The sequence below is a fragment of the Arvicanthis niloticus genome, chromosome 22 (assembly GCF_011762505.2).
Source record: "Arvicanthis niloticus isolate mArvNil1 chromosome 22, mArvNil1.pat.X, whole genome shotgun sequence".
Lineage (NCBI taxonomy): Eukaryota > Metazoa > Chordata > Mammalia > Rodentia > Muridae > Arvicanthis > Arvicanthis niloticus.
The window spans coordinates 50,899,278-50,915,068 of NC_133429.1; the positions used below are offsets into that span (position 1 = coordinate 50,899,278).

The window sequence follows — 15,791 nt, forward strand, 5'->3', positions numbered from 1 at the left end:
TAGGAGCACATATAGTGGGACACATGACCCCATCTGTATATGTAGGGGAGGATGGCCTTGTTGGGCATAGGTGGGAGAGGAGATCTTTGGTCCCATGAAGGCTGAACACTGAGTGTGGGGGAATCTGAGGGTGGGGAGGTGGGAGTGGGGAGTAGGTGGCTGCACACCCTTATAGAAGCAGAAGGAGGGGGGATGGGATAAGGGGTTCTTGGGTGGTGGGGGGATTGGGGTAAGGGGATAAAATTCGAAATGTAAATATTATATCCAATTAAAGAGGGGAAGAAAAGAAAAGCTGTTAGAACCAACATCTTTAATAAAATGTCAGCCCTCTTAAAAATTATCTTGATACTAAAATTTGTTTTGAGAATTGTATATTGCAGAATACACAGCCTTGGTGTATCTACTCATTAAGCAAGCTGAGCAGACCTGCTCAAACCTCTGAGGTCCTGGAATTCCATCTGGATGCAGTGAAGACAAAGTGTCAGAGGCTTATCAATTTACTCTTCCCCCCACCCCTCTTCTAATATTTCAACACCCATAATCAGCTGAAAGAAGTTAATGAAGAGTCAGCGCCCCCATCCCCTGGGCTTGGGGACTAAGGTGGTAAATATTGGACTGTCTTTCTAGGGAAAAGTAGTGGTTTTGTGGGAATAGGGAGGATTAGCTAGGATTTATTGCATAGCCATAACCTATTGGTAGAAATCTGTACAATTAGTATCAGGATAACGTTCTAACTTCTTAAATGGCACAAATTTACTTTGATTACAAATTTAAGGTTTTCATTGGTACGAGCTTCTTATTGATATAAAAGTGAGATGAATATTGATACTCTCATAGGCATTGTACCTGTATAACACATTTAGGAATACAAGGCTTAGACCCAGTCCTTCTTTAACTTTTTTAACAGATTTAAGATGGTTAGCTTGTGAGTTAAGGGACTATAGCAAATTCATGGCTTTGAGTTTATTGTTAGGGTGTTTCTATGTTTTATTTAGAAATAGCTGAGTGGAGTTAACAGACAACAGTCCAGATTACCTTACATGGATAGTTGGTTTTCAAAACGTCAGAAATCCACAGAATTGACATTACAAACATTTCTATAGTAATGTTCATTTTGATTATAGACCTGTCTGCTCCTGACAGCTTCCTATATTGAATTCTTAGAAGAAATTGAGCATCTTTGGAGTTACTCCAGTTGTGGTGAGACAGCCATTAGACAAGAATTGCCTCTGTCCATCTACAGACCAATTACTGTCCAGAAAAGGACACACTTGCAGAATAGTCCACTGATTATATCTGCCTAGACAGAGTAATCAGCCCTTAATAATTCTGCAGCACTAAGGTCTGTCAGATGATCCTGGGCCAGAAGGCAGAAGAACAGGTGCTCAGATATTTTGCTCATCCTGATAAGCCCTTAGAAACAGTGATCACAGTAGTGTTCACGGAACTTTGTTTATTACAGCCTTTATATTTTAGTATGCCTTAAGAAGCACAGTAGCTGGGTGACAACCTAGTTCCATGCTGCTAGAATCTACCTCCTGCTGATAATTCTGAGTTACCACTTACTATTTTCTATGTTCTGTTTTGGCTGCTCTTAACTCCAATTAGTCTAGGCTATGCTTTCTTGGCCCAGATCCCAGCATGTACTCCTTGCTTCTCCACCCAATGTCTCTAGTCGCTCCACACTCTCCTGGCATACTGGATCTTCTTTCTTTCCTCTGATCCCAAGCCCAGGAAATCATAAAATCCTGCCTCTGTCCGTCCTCTGCAACTATTGGCTGCTGACATTTTTATTTACAAACAAAAACCAACTGGGGGTAGGTTTCCAGAAGCTGTCTGCATACCCTCTCTTGAAAACAATTTTTTGGGGAACATAATTGACATTTGTAATACAAGCAGCTATAGGACTCTACAAACAACAATTTTCAGGGAAATATGAAGCTATCACTGGAATACCCTACCTCCCCATGTATAGCTTCTGGGAACAACAAGATAGCTCCATTTAAAATAAAAATTAGGATTTTTTATTAGCATATAGAGTAGTATGCAGTTTTTCATCTATCCTGAGTTTTGGTTGACTCTCAAATACTAGTTTCTGCTCTAATACTTTTCTTCTCCATTTAGACTCTTTCACTCCATTACATTATCCATATATACTTTTTTTTTTTTTAAAATTGGAGACATACTTCCCCCGTTTCCAGATCTACTCCCTCTCAGAAAAGAGCAGTTTTTCTCTCTTTTCTGAAAAGAGCAGGGCTCCAAGAGATAGCAACCAAACAGGACAAAACAAGATATAATTAGACAAGGCAAAGATCTCATATCAAGGTTGGACAAAGCAACCCAATAGGAGGAAAAGAGTCCTAAGAGTAAGCAAAAGAGTCAGAAACATTCACTCCCGCTATTAGGAGTTTCACAAAACCACCAAGCTATCAGCCATAGCATATATGCAGAGGACTTGGTACAGACCCTTTCAGGCCTTGTGCTTACCTTTTCAGTTTCTGTGAGCCCATATGAGCCTTGCTTAGTTCATTCAATCGGACACATTTTCATGGTGTCCATGACTCCTACTTCTGTGGGACTACCTGATGTCTGAGTGGAGGAACCCAATGGAGACATCCAATTTAGACTCTCTCTCCACATAATGTCTGGCTGTGGGTCTCTGCACCAGATCCCATCTGCTGCTGGAGAAATCCTCTCTGATGACTACTGGACAAGGCACTGATCTATGAGTATAGCAGGAATATCATTAGGAATAATTTCATTGATTTTTTTTTTTGCCTGTCTAGATCTCTGGCCTATATCTAGTCTCTGATTTGTGGCCATCCAAACAGTGTAGGACATGGATTCCCCCTTGTAGTGTGGGCCTCAAATTAAGCCCAACATAGGTTTGCCACTCCCACAAGTTCTGTGACACCATTGCTCCAGCAATTTTTGCAGGAAGGACAGATTGTAGATTGAGAGATTTGTGGCTTGGTTGGTGTCCTTGTTTCTCTTTCCATAGCCTGCATAGTACCTTCCCCTGTCAAAGAGACTAGAATGTCAGGGTGAAGATTCCATGTAGACACCAGTTTGAACTCTCCAATGAGTTGTGTGAATGTTGTTCTTAGCAATGTGGTCTCAGTTTTGCAGTGAGCAGTGGTATCAGTTTCTAGAGAGAAGCTCTCTGTCCTACCACCATCTTGGGTTGTTTAGGAATCTCCTTGGTTCCCCCTTGGTCAACAACACAACTGAATTCAACCCAATGCTATCACTGAAGCATTGCCTGGCAACAAATGACCAATTCAGGCTTTATATTCTCCATCACTCCAGGAGTCCTTACTAGGGTCATCCTCATATGTTCTAAGAAATTTTGATTTCTTAGGTTTCCACACCCCCATATGATCCCAGGTCCTGTTGTCTTTCCCCTGCACTCTCTCCCTTCATTCCTCCCCAACCTGATCATTCCTGCTCCTGTCCTCACCCACCACCAGTCCACCCACAAAAATCTATTCTATTTCCTCTTCCCAAGGAGATCCATGTGTCTTGCTGCTAGATCTCTCCTCTTTACCTAGCCTCTGTGGGTCTATGAATTGCAACTTTATTATCATTTACTTAACAGCTAATATCCACTTACAAGTGAGTACATACCATGTTTGTCTTTCTGGGTCTGGGTTACCTCAGTCAGGATGATTTTTTCTAGTTCCAACTATTTGCCTGCAGATTTTATAATGCCATTTTTAAAAAGCAGATGAGTAATACCATATTGTGTAGATATACCATATTTTCTTTATCCGAAGGGTTGAGAGATGTCTAGGTTGTTTCCAGCTTCTGTGTATTATGAATAGGAGCATCTTTTGAGTATATGCCCAAAAATGATATAGCTTTGTCTTGAGGTAGATCAATTCCCAATTTCCTGGGATAGGAAATCAGTGGAACATTTTGTGTAATAAAATCTCTTAATGTCTATATTTGTAGACTGTATAAAATACAATAAAGTACATAAGTAACAATAAGATATCTGAATGTGTCATTATGTAATACAAACAGTTTGGTGCACTATAGGATATCTTTTCTTTATACTAATCAAAAGATTTGAAGAAATTGTGTGCCTGCTAGGGTAGGGCAAGGATAGGTCTATGTACATTGTTGTGGCTCTGGATCTTATATGATGGAACAAATATCAGTCTTAAAGTTATAAAATAAAAAACAAGAACAAGATACAATTCTGACATTTGAAGATAACAATGTAATGCTCCTTTTATTTCCCTATTTTTCTTTGCACTTGCAGAACTTATTAATTACAAAATATCAGCAAGATGGTTCAAGAAGAGACCATTGTAGGGCAGTTTAGTCCTGGGTTTAACTAATCCCAAATGAGTTGAGAATAGATTATCCCCTGGGCTTAGACTAAGTCCATGCACTCATTAAGAAAATTGCTTGACCAAAGGGAAGCCAGGTTGGATGTTTCCAGTTGATTGGTACACTTTTTTTCTCTGTCTCTCTATATTATTTGGTTTTCAAGAAAGATGAGTTATGACATCACCACATCCATGTCTTGAATTTCTGGTTACATTCTTGTCTTTAATTGACTGTGTCAGGGATTCATAGACTTGCAGAGAAGGTAAAGTTCTATTTATGTTTGTGCAGTTTTTAATTTTATTTTATCCAGAGACCTTCAAAAGGTTTCACCTTCTATTGTCTTAAAAAAAGTACCAGTTGCTTCATTTTTTCTTAAAGAATTCCAAGGATGACAATAGTATGTTTATAGCACACTCGGTTTCTATGAAATGATAAAAATGATTAAAGATACATTTATTTTCATTCCTAAGTGAAGCTGTTAGCAACCTTACAAGTAATTCTACATGTACCCCTTAACGTGGGAGGCTTCAGTGCAATAAACAGAGGCAAGAGCAAATGACAAAACTGGCTTCTGAAGAATATTACGAATATGTTTATTTTTATGTTTTTAAGTGGGAGAACTTAAGTCATGGCTGACTACTGTTTATATCTGAGTGATATTACCATATATACCAAACAGTGTGTTTCATATTTGTGAACAAATGCATCTTTATCCATCATTGAAAGGTTTAATTTACTGACAAAAGAAAGTATTCCCAAATTATTATTTAAATATTTTTATTAATGTTAATTTTACATTTAGTGTATTTTAACTATTGTGTAAACCATGTAACAGTTATTTGTCAGTTTTGATGACACATTGGTGGAAAAGATGTCTATTCTTAAAGAGAAAAAAAAATGAGACATGGAAGACTGAAGTAGAAAGGTAAATAATGTCCATTATCTGCTTTATTATTTATCACTTGCTGAACTGCATAGCATAGAAACTAGTACAGCAACTTTGATAACAGAATGTGATGTCTGTTAAACATCAGGAGATAACAGGACTAATGAAGTCATATGGGTTACAGTGTAGAGCTCTGTGGTTTGAGAAAGTAAATCCTATAGATAATATTATTTATTCTAATAATTCTTTGAGAAGGATGGCACTATTATTATACTTTGCGATAAAAAAAAATCATATGAGTTCCTTGTGTCCTCAAGAAAGTTTAGGTATGAGGTCACAAATAAACTTAGTAAAAATAATGTTAAAATAATGTGTGCCTTAGAATTCATAGAAAATAGTTATTGATTCCTGACTCTGTTTAATTATTTTCTCTGGCCCATGTTTTAATTGTCACAAATCAAAATTTATTTTATTTTATTGTCTTGCCTGTTTTATTGTTTTGAGCAGAGTCTCTTTGTGTAACTCTGGATGTCCTAGAACTAGTTTTGTAGTCCAGGCTTGCCTCTAACTTGTAGAAGTTGGTTTTCTTCTGCCTCCTGAGTCTGGGATTAAACACTTGTGGCACCATTGCCCAGCTTTATTTCTTTTTTATAATAAAATAAAATCTAGTCTCATTTTGGTGTTTACAAATACATTTACTTCTTGTCCATTTAAAAACAACACATATTGGGCTGGAGAGATGGCTTAGCCATTAAAGGCTAGGCTCATAACCAAAAATATAAAAACAACAGGTTGAAAACAACCATGACAGCATTTAGGTTTAGTAAATATGTTTGGGTTTCTACCAATAAACTATAGAAATTTTAAAATAGTATCAGAATTGAAATCAAATGTTATATATTCATTCTGGAAAACATATAATATGTAAAATCAGAACATTTGTTTCATATTGAAAATGATACTATTAAAATATTGTTACACAAATCTATAGTTCAAAGGTATCCTACACATATAGAAATTATGACTGTGTGTATAGTTTTCTGTATAATTGTTGAAGGGGCTTTAAATATCCACTTACAAATATTTTTCCATTTAACACAATGATTTCTGTTTAATAGGAATGAGCAGATAGTTTCACTTCATTGGATATTGTAATATCAAAATTTAAGCATTAATTCTCTTACACTAAATTTTCATTTGAATTTATTAATCAACAGATTTTTAGACAATAAACCAGCATGAAAAACTATTCTGTGATCACCGAGTTTGTGCTCTTGGGTATATCAGACACACCAGAACTTCAGGTTGTGATTTTTATCTTTTTATTCATTGCTTACATCCTAAGTGTGTGTGGAAACTTAAGCATCATCACTCTCACCTTGCTAGACTCTCAGTTGAAGACTCCTATGTACTTTTTCCTCCGGAATTTCTCCTTCTTAGAAATTATATTCACCAGTGTTTCAATCCCTAGATTTTTAGAGTCAATAATTACTCAAGTCAAGACCATTTCCTATAACAACTGTTTGGCTCAGTTATTTTTCTTCATCTCCATGGGAGTGTCTGAGTTCTTCCTTCTAACTGCTATGTCTTATGATCGCTATGTTGCCATCTGCAAACCACTGCACTACACCGTCATCATGAATCAGAAAGTCTGCACCCTTCTTGTCCTCACTTCATGGCTGGGAGGGTTTCTGACCATCTTTCCATTGCTCATGCTATTTCTCAAGTTAGATTTTTGTGCTTCGAATGTCATCGATCACTTCTGCTGTGACTACTTCCCCATTCTACAGCTCTCGTGCTCCGACACATGGTTTTTAGAGACAATCGGCTTTTACTTTGCATTTGTCACTCTGCTGTTCACACTGGCTCTAGTGATCTTGTCCTACATCTGCATCATCAGCACCATTCTGAGGTTCCCATCTGCCAGTCAGAGGAAAAAGGCTTTCTCCACCTGTTCCTCTCACATGATTGTCATCTCCATCTCTTATGGCAGCTGCATTTTCATATATGTGAAACCTTCTGCAAATGAAAGAGCATCACTGACCAAAGGGGTGGCTGTTCTCAATACTTCAATTGCTCCCATGCTAAACCCTTTTATTTACACCTTGAGAAATCAACAAGTAAAACAAGCCTTCAAAGATTTGATTCATAAAGTAATATTTAATAAAAAGAAATGAACATATTGGTCATCATGAATGTCATTGTACCTCTTCAAAAATGTACAAATCAACCTTTAATTATATTACGAGCACCTTGGTTTTAGCTTCTTAAAAAAGCATTTTGTGTGTATGAGTATTTTTCCTGATTGTATACCTGTGTACATTTTGGTGTACTCATTGCAAGCCTCGTACCCACAGAGGCCAGAAAAGGGCATTGGGTCTCCTGGAAGTGGAGTTACTGATGGCTGCTAGCCATTATGTTGGTTCTATGAATTGCACCAGTGTCCTCAGAAAGAATTGAATGAAATTTTAACTTTGGAGCTACGTCTCTATTCCCTGAACTTTTCTTATTATTTGAAAGTAACCTGGATATGTTTTCCTTTGAAACTTTGTGGGTATTGTTTTCTATTTTCTCTGTGTTGAAACATCTCATCATGGAGGAGGTAGGATCACTGTAAAATGTTATGGAACATTTGATAGATATTCATATTTTGGAATTAGAACCTATTTTCATTGTATCTCTATGTCCAAACATTTGATAGTGATGGTAAAATTTGCTTACATTTGGTGTTATGTGCTTGTGTTATATTAAAAAATGTACAAGCTGGGCAGTGGTGGTACACGCCTTTAATCCCAGCACTTGGGAGGCAGAGGCAGGCGGATTTCTGAGTTTGAGGCCAGCCTGGTCTACAAAGTAAGTTCCAGGACAGCCAAGGCTACACAGAGAAACCCTGTCTCGAAAAACAACAACAACAACAACAACAACAACAACAACAACAACAACAACAACAAAAACAAAAACAACAAACCAAAAACGTACATATGTGTGAATGTACATGCCTGTGTGTATAGAGGCCAGAGAACAGTATTATGGTCTCCATCTATCCTTCTTGCCTTGTTCCCTTGAGGCAGAATCTCTCACCGAACTCGCAGTTCATGTAAGATGGCCATCAACAAGCTCAAATGTTTGTTTCTGTCCCCTTGTTTCAGTTTCTACTTGTTTCTGTTCCCTTCAGTTCTTGGGTTATAGGCAAACATGGGACTATGCTCAGACCTTAATTGGCTACTGATATCCAGACCCTGCTCCTCATGATTGTACAGTGAGCACTCCTAACCACTGAGCATCTCCCATGCCAAGTAGACTGAAAATTTATTAAAATAAATTAGTCCCTTGGGCTGGTGGCAGAGAAAAGATCATACATTAAATAACTCATGCTACATGGAACGTATGTAAAAACATGCCAAATAATTCTAAATGCCTTCTGTCTTATTCTCTTCCTTTTAAATGTTCTGCTTTTTCATCTCTTCAGCCAAATTAATACAAATACTTTCTATAAAATGGGGAAACTAATATACAGAGTCATTTCAGTCATAGTCAAGAGCTGATACTATCTATACTGTAGCCAATTTGGATGCTATAATATTGTATGGAAATTGGAGATAATATATATCCATGTATTGTACATACAGAAGGCAATAGAAGATTTGATTTCAGCCTTGATTCATTAGGTAACAAACAGCTTAACTTTTTTTATGTTTTAGAATTTCATATGTGTTTATAATGAATTACATCTACCCCCAGCTTCTTCCTTCCAATTACCTCCTTCCAACCTCACTCCCCTCACCCCCATGTTTTATTTGTTTGTTCATAAGCCACTTAGTGCTGTCCATATGTTCGTGGCTGTGAGGCCACCTTCTGGAGCATGAGTAACCTACCAGTGGTCACATCCTTAGAAAACAATGAATCTCTCTCTTCTACCAACTATACACTGCCAATAGCAGTGGGGTATGGAGATCATCTGCCTTCTTTGTGCTGGAGTTTTGATTGACTTGATCTTGTATAAACCTTGTGCAAGTCACCACAGCTCCTGTGACCCCATGAGTGTGGTAACCATGTTATGTCCAGCAGATGATATTCATAGCATGCCTCCCACCTTTTGGTTCTTACATTCTTTCCACCTCCTCTTTCTTGATGTTCCGAGAGCCTTGGTGGAGGGTGACTAAAATATATGACCATTTCTGGCTGAGCACCCAGTCACTCTGTGCACTTTGGCCAGTAATGCATTTCCCCACTGACTGTCACTCACTTATAAAAGGTTTTCTGACAAAGGCTGAGGAGAACTTAGTTCTATGTGTATAAACATACACATTTAGAATAGAGGTTCTCAAGATGTGGATCATTTGGGGATCAAATGATTCTTTCATAGGGGTCATAAAAGACAATTGGAAAACACAGACATTTACATTATGATTCACAACATTAGAAAATTACAGCTATGAAGTAGTAAAAAAATTAATCTTATGAGTGGGTTCACCACAATGTAAGCCACTGTATTAAAGGCTCACAACATTAGGAAGGCTGAGAAACCACTGATTTAGAAGGTATTTGACAGCATGGCCATTTAAAATAACTTGAACCTATGGCCTACTTATCTATGGGCTTTAATACAGGTTTACAGCAAAAATATATAATCCTATCCTGTGAAGCAGGGCTCAGATCTATTCTTTAACTGATTGCTTATCCCAAGCAGTCTTGCTGCTATTGCACAAGTGGACACATTTTTTTTGTCTATCACACAGCATCACAGCATGAAGTGTGTAGTGCTAGTTAAGGCCATTGATATGTTTGCTCCCCAGCAGTCTATATGGAACATTTCAGCACGATGAAAACTTGTAGCCAGAAGAAAATTCCTTGGGCATCTTCAGATATTTTTCTCTATTTTCTGCAGTGCCTACAATTAAGGTGTGAGGTGTCTTTACAACTGGAGTTCTTACCATGTTGGATGACCAAGGGAGATGATAATAGCCTGTGTAGTTTTGCGGGCCTTGGGGCTCACTCTTGCCAATAAATCACAGAGGAAGATCTGATACCTTGTAGGGTAATTTTCATTTAACAACCAGTGTCTTCTAGGAGTTACATGGCCCACCTGTGACTCCATTTGAATTCTTATTTTAAAGTTATATTATAAAATTAATAGCTCAACTTTCATTAAGCTAAGTAAATTACCTCAAACTATATTGTGAAATGATATATTAAAATTACATTGATCTATATATTTTTGTTTTAGTGTATAAACACTAGCTTCCTACTGATCAAAAGGTAGAAATTATTCTATGCCTGTGTTTAATTCAAATACAAGTATAAAGGACAGTTTTTATAGATAATACACTTCTTCATAGTAGATCTAAGATATTTAACATTTGATAGCTATATGAATTAGTGCATAGTACATAAGATCTCTGATACATAATGCCTACTTAATGAATAATAATAAAAGTTTGAAAAGCCAAATGATGTTGAAGATTAAATTTCCAGTAATTAGAATAAATAGTACCTTTTATAAATTACTGTTGCTGTAAACATCCATTCTCAAGAATTAACTTCATTTGAAGAAAAAAAATTACAAAATTACTACAATGATTTTTTTTGGAGCATGTATGTAATACTTACATGATAAGCAATTATTTACATTATGTCACTGAATTCTTAGAAAATTTATTGAAACTATTATTCCATTAAAAATCCTGAAGATTAAGGAAATTAACATTAAGAAAATTCAACACCAAAAATTCCCTTTAAATGCCTATTAGTGCTTTTATTCTTTGTTTCCTTAATGCAAAGCTCATATGCTTATTCATTAATATTTTAATGACAATAGGTTCTTTTTTTCTTACAACATATTCTTATCATAGTCCCCATGTCCTCTAAGATTCTCCCTACCTTTCTGCCCATATAACTTCAGACATTCTTTCTCTCTCGGTTTAGAAAACAGTTCATCAAATCAACCAACCAACCAACCAACCAACCAACCAACCAACCAACCAACCAGAATAGAAGAAAACTAACAATAAGAAAATAAAGAAACAGTTAAAAATACAAAGACAGACACAGACACAGACAGACAGACACACACACCACTAAACACATAAAATTGGAAACCATACTTAAATATCAGTTATGTAAAAAAAGATCCACAAAAAACTTTCAGAGAAAATATATCCAAAAATCTCATTGAGTTCCAGTTTTGTTGGCCATTTACTGCAGCACAGGGTTCCTGCCCTTAGGTGTGATTTGTATACCCAATGACATGTCATTGGAACAGATTTGTTTTTCCTTTGTGAGTGGTTGTCAAGAGGAGAGAGCCTCTCGATTAGAGATGGGAGATCATGTCCACTTCTCTTCTCAGTGCTGGGACCCTATCTGGCTAGGCTGTGTGCAAGTTCTGCTCATGCTGTTGCAGTCTCTGTGAGTTTATATATGTGTTAGCCTGCTGTGTTTTGAAGACATTGTCTCTTTAGTGTGTCTTCCATCCTCATTCTTGTAATGACTCTTGTAATCTTTGTTTTCTCTTCTGCAGGGTTCCTCAAGCCCCAAGGAAGGGAGTTTGTTGGAGACATTCCATTAAAGATCGAGTGTTCCAAGGTCTCTTACTCTCTGCCCATTGTTCTTTTGTGGGTTTCTGTATTTGCTCTCATCTACTGTAGGAGGAAGCTTTCTGATGATGGCTGAGCAAGATTGGTCTTTGGGCATTGTATATAACAGGTGGGAGGCTACTAGTCCCAGAGTCTAGATGCAGAAAGCATGTCTTTAAAATTACATGCAATAGGATATAGCAGAATGTTGTTAGGAGTCATCACATTGCTATTGTCTAGCAGAAAAATATTTGCCTTTCCTTTATGGCTATGTCCTATCTAGTCCTAGCTCTTTTGGCCACATGGGCAGTGTCAGTCATGGGTTCTATCTTGTAGAATTGGACTTAAATCTAATCAGATAGCATGTTGTTAAGCCCACAGCAAAGTACCATTACTGCATTAGTGTAGCATGTAGGCAAGTCATCATTGTAGAGCAAAGGGTTTATAGCTGGGTTAGTGTTTACCTTTCTTCTCTGGTTGAACACAGAGTAACTTCCAGTTCCATGAACACTAGTCCATAGGGATGAAGGCTCTACTTAGGCATCAGCTTGACTGCTCTGTGTTCAATGAGATATGCAGGTGTCTCCAGCAATAGGGTTTCTGCTACCCCAGGCCTAATCAGGGAAGTGTCCTTGGGGCCACTTTCCTGGATTCTTACAGGTTTAGTAGACTTTGAATCTGTTTGGTGGCCTTTAAATCAGCTATAGGGATGGTGAGTGGAGTATTCCTGACTTGGCTATCTGATTCATGTTCATAAGTTATATGAATTACAATAGGATCCTTCAGCTGAGTGGGAAAGGTCTGAGGTTGTAAAGCCAGACTGGTGCCTGGGTCTTCCAGGTCATGTTAGGTGCCTTTGAATTATTGGGTGCTTAGAATTGTGGTTCTGTGACTCCAGAAAGGTTCTGGAGCTGGACAGCATTTGTATGGGCTCCAGTGTGAGCTGAGGATGGGCGATGGCCTGGAATCAGATATCTATGACCTCAGACTGATGCTAGGGCCAATCCAAGCTCTGATGTGGGCTACAATCTGAAAGGATATATTGACTGTTTTCTATATAAAGTAATTTATGCACCCAATGCTCCATGACTACACACTGTGTGAAACGTTCAAATTAGTGCATACAACCTTGAAGAAATTTTATTGAGTTACTGGAATTTTATCAGAGTAAGCTAGGAAAAATAAGAACAAATCCCAAGTATATATTTTTGCCTCCATGGGATCTTTAAATCTTCCACAGCTGCAAAGAACTTTAAGGCTTGTATGTTCCAGAACTGACAACTAATTTTGAATTTTCTCTGCTAAAGTACCAAATGGGAAATATGTATAATTATATGTCTTGAATAATGGCCAGGGAACAAATTACAGACATAGCTTCAAAGGCAACAGTAACAAAAAAAGAATTTTCTAAGTATAATATTACAGAACTCATAAAAAATGTTGTATAAAACACAAAAATTATGAGATGAGTGTTGAAAAGTTAATATCTTCAAATAGAGCAAACAGTAACATATAACTAATTAGAATGTTCTTGACTCATTGTGGTAATACCATATTTTTTGAAACAAGAGGAAATGCTAATACAGATATTAGAAATATTAAAAAGGAGCTTATTATGGGGAATTATGGGTATAGCTCCAATCCATGCCCAGTGTCTCAGTTATTGTTCTATTGCTGTGAGGAGACACCATGACCAAGGCAACTTCTAGTCAAAAGCATTAGATAGGGGGCCTGCTTACAGATTCAGAAGGTTTATTCATGATAATTATGGTAAGAGCATGGTATCTGGTAATGCTAGCAGTGGCTTTTAACCCTCAGAATGAGCAAGAAAGTTTTAGGACCTTTTAGAAGTTATCATCAGCATTCAGTATAGTTAGGGAGCTAGACCATCCAGAGACCATCAGTCTTTAAAGCCACACCAGAGTCCTACTCTGTGTTTTGTTTCTGGCACCAGATTGTGGGGTAGGGGCTGTGAGAGGTAGTGGGGTACCTAGTTGAGTCTGCTTTGATCCTAATGGGATGATAGGAATTCGGCCTTGCTTCTGGGCCCTGGTTCCTCTCACTTAGCTTTAGCCATCCACAGCCCCTCCCCCAAAAAGGTTTGTGGCCTTCAGTCACAGGTAGAAGGCATGACTACAGACTGCAGAGCCTCAAGAGATCGCCATATTAATGAGATACCTAAAGGCCAGAGGGTGTAGCCAATTAAGCATTCCTTTCCAGAAACCTCCTCCTTGAAAAAAATATTTAACTTCAGGCCCACCCCGAGAAAGCAGGGTTCAGCTTCATCCACTTTCCACCATGACAATAAACCTTTTAAACCCATGAACTTCCTCATGTCTTTGGGGCCACCATGGAGAACTGTAGAGGGGGCCTTCAACCAATGAGCCACCGCTTAATGTCCCGCCAGAGGACTCTGCATTCCAGCCACAGAGGCCACCAACTCAAGCAAGGTAGCCGAGCCAGCCATGACCCAGCCAAGAGAGTCTCCTCAACCAAGAGTTTCTACCCCGTGAGGTGCTACCAGAGCTTCTCTCCCTCGTCCATTCTCGGCTGTGGGCCAGTCCAGCTCATATGCTCCCCATCTCAGTCCTTCTGTGGTCTCCCAGTGGCGCCTGGGTGTCCAAGGGCTGAGACCACTGGTCTCCCACCAGCCGCCTTGGCCCGGAGACCCCTGACCCAAGAGCTCTGCCCCTGCAGGACCTCAGACTGAGATCTCTCCATGTCCAGAGTGGAGGTCAGTGGCTTCTCATAGCTCCTCATCTGCCCAGCTGTGTGGAGTAAACTCAATCAAATTCCTGAGCTTCTGCTCCCTGAGCCGAGGTTCCAGCTGCCTAGGAGACAGACACGTGGGAACCACAACTCAGTCCAACAGAATTCATGCCCACGCGAAAGCTATAGCCGCATACCAGATGACACAACTTTTCTAAGAAGGCCACATCTCCTAAACCTTCCTAAACAGTTCATCAACTGGAGACTAAGCATGCAAGTAACGATCCTATGGGGGCCATTCTCATTCAAACTACCATATCTGGTGGTCTCAGAATGAGGGCCTATTTGCTTCAAGCCAAGTCTGAGTTTTAACACATGAGAACTGTCCAAGGTCAGGAATAGATGAACATTACAGTTCAAGATGTAAGATAAATGAGCCTGGCATGAAGGCTTAACAATAAACGTGCAGCCCGGTGTAATGACCTCATTTCAATCCTATGTAGAGGAAAAATAAAACTGACATTTGCTAGTTGTTCTCTGACTTCTACATGCATGTTGTGGCATGTACACATGCACACACATTGACAAACACACCATATAAGAGAGAAAATTCACTCTTGCTTTGTTCTTTTATTCATTTGTGATACACAGTAGACTAAATGTACACCCACAAAGGAAAGGTCATCTTTAGACTGTACTAGTTCAAATGCTAATCTTTCAGAAAACATCATCACAGACATCTCACAAAAGAGAGTTTTACCACCCAGTTGAGAATCCTGTAATTCAGGAGGACGATTCATTTACAATTACCATATAGAGTAGGTCTTTACTTTACTGCTGTAGTTCTAGGTTAAGCGGGAAATTGCTGGAGCCTGTTCCATTGTATTTTGATAGTTGAGATGATGTTATAGAAACAAACTGTAGGCTATTTACTGTATAATATGTACCTAAGATCTATATGACATACAATATAGACTTCTAATTCTTATAAATATGTAAGTCTTCAAAGTCTGATGGGATGCTAGTGGAAAATCAAGTCAACTGTAGTCACCTGTATTATTGGCTTTCCTGACTCAGTCTAGTTTCTGTCATCTAGGTGTTTAAAGATATTCATGTGATCAAAAGGTAACATTAGAAGGAAAGATTTATTTGGGCCTATGGTCCTAGAGGGATAGGAGTCTATCAATACCACAGTGGAGAAACAGGGCAGTTGAAGCAGCAAACTGAGAGCATATTTGATGCCATAAGCAAGTTTAAGAAAGTGAATAAGAATACCTCCTAGATTC

General features: G+C 38.4%; 1 protein-coding gene across 2 annotated transcripts; it reads left to right on the top strand.

Moving 5' to 3' along the window:
* Positions 1-4,521: 4,521 nt before the first annotated feature.
* Positions 4,522-10,675, top strand: LOC143436407 (olfactory receptor 6C3-like). Of its 2 annotated transcripts, none has more exons than XM_076920742.1 (2): positions 4,522-4,600; positions 6,442-10,675. In XM_076920742.1, exon 2 carries the CDS (start codon positions 6,463-6,465, stop codon positions 7,399-7,401), a length of 939 nt encoding a protein of 312 aa, XP_076776857.1. In that variant the 5' UTR covers positions 4,522-4,600; positions 6,442-6,462; the 3' UTR covers positions 7,402-10,675. The 2 variants fall into 2 exon arrangements, with proteins under 2 accessions (XP_076776857.1, XP_076776858.1); XM_076920743.1 differs by having other exon boundaries at positions 4,531-5,263.
* Positions 10,676-15,791: the final 5,116 nt, after the last annotated feature.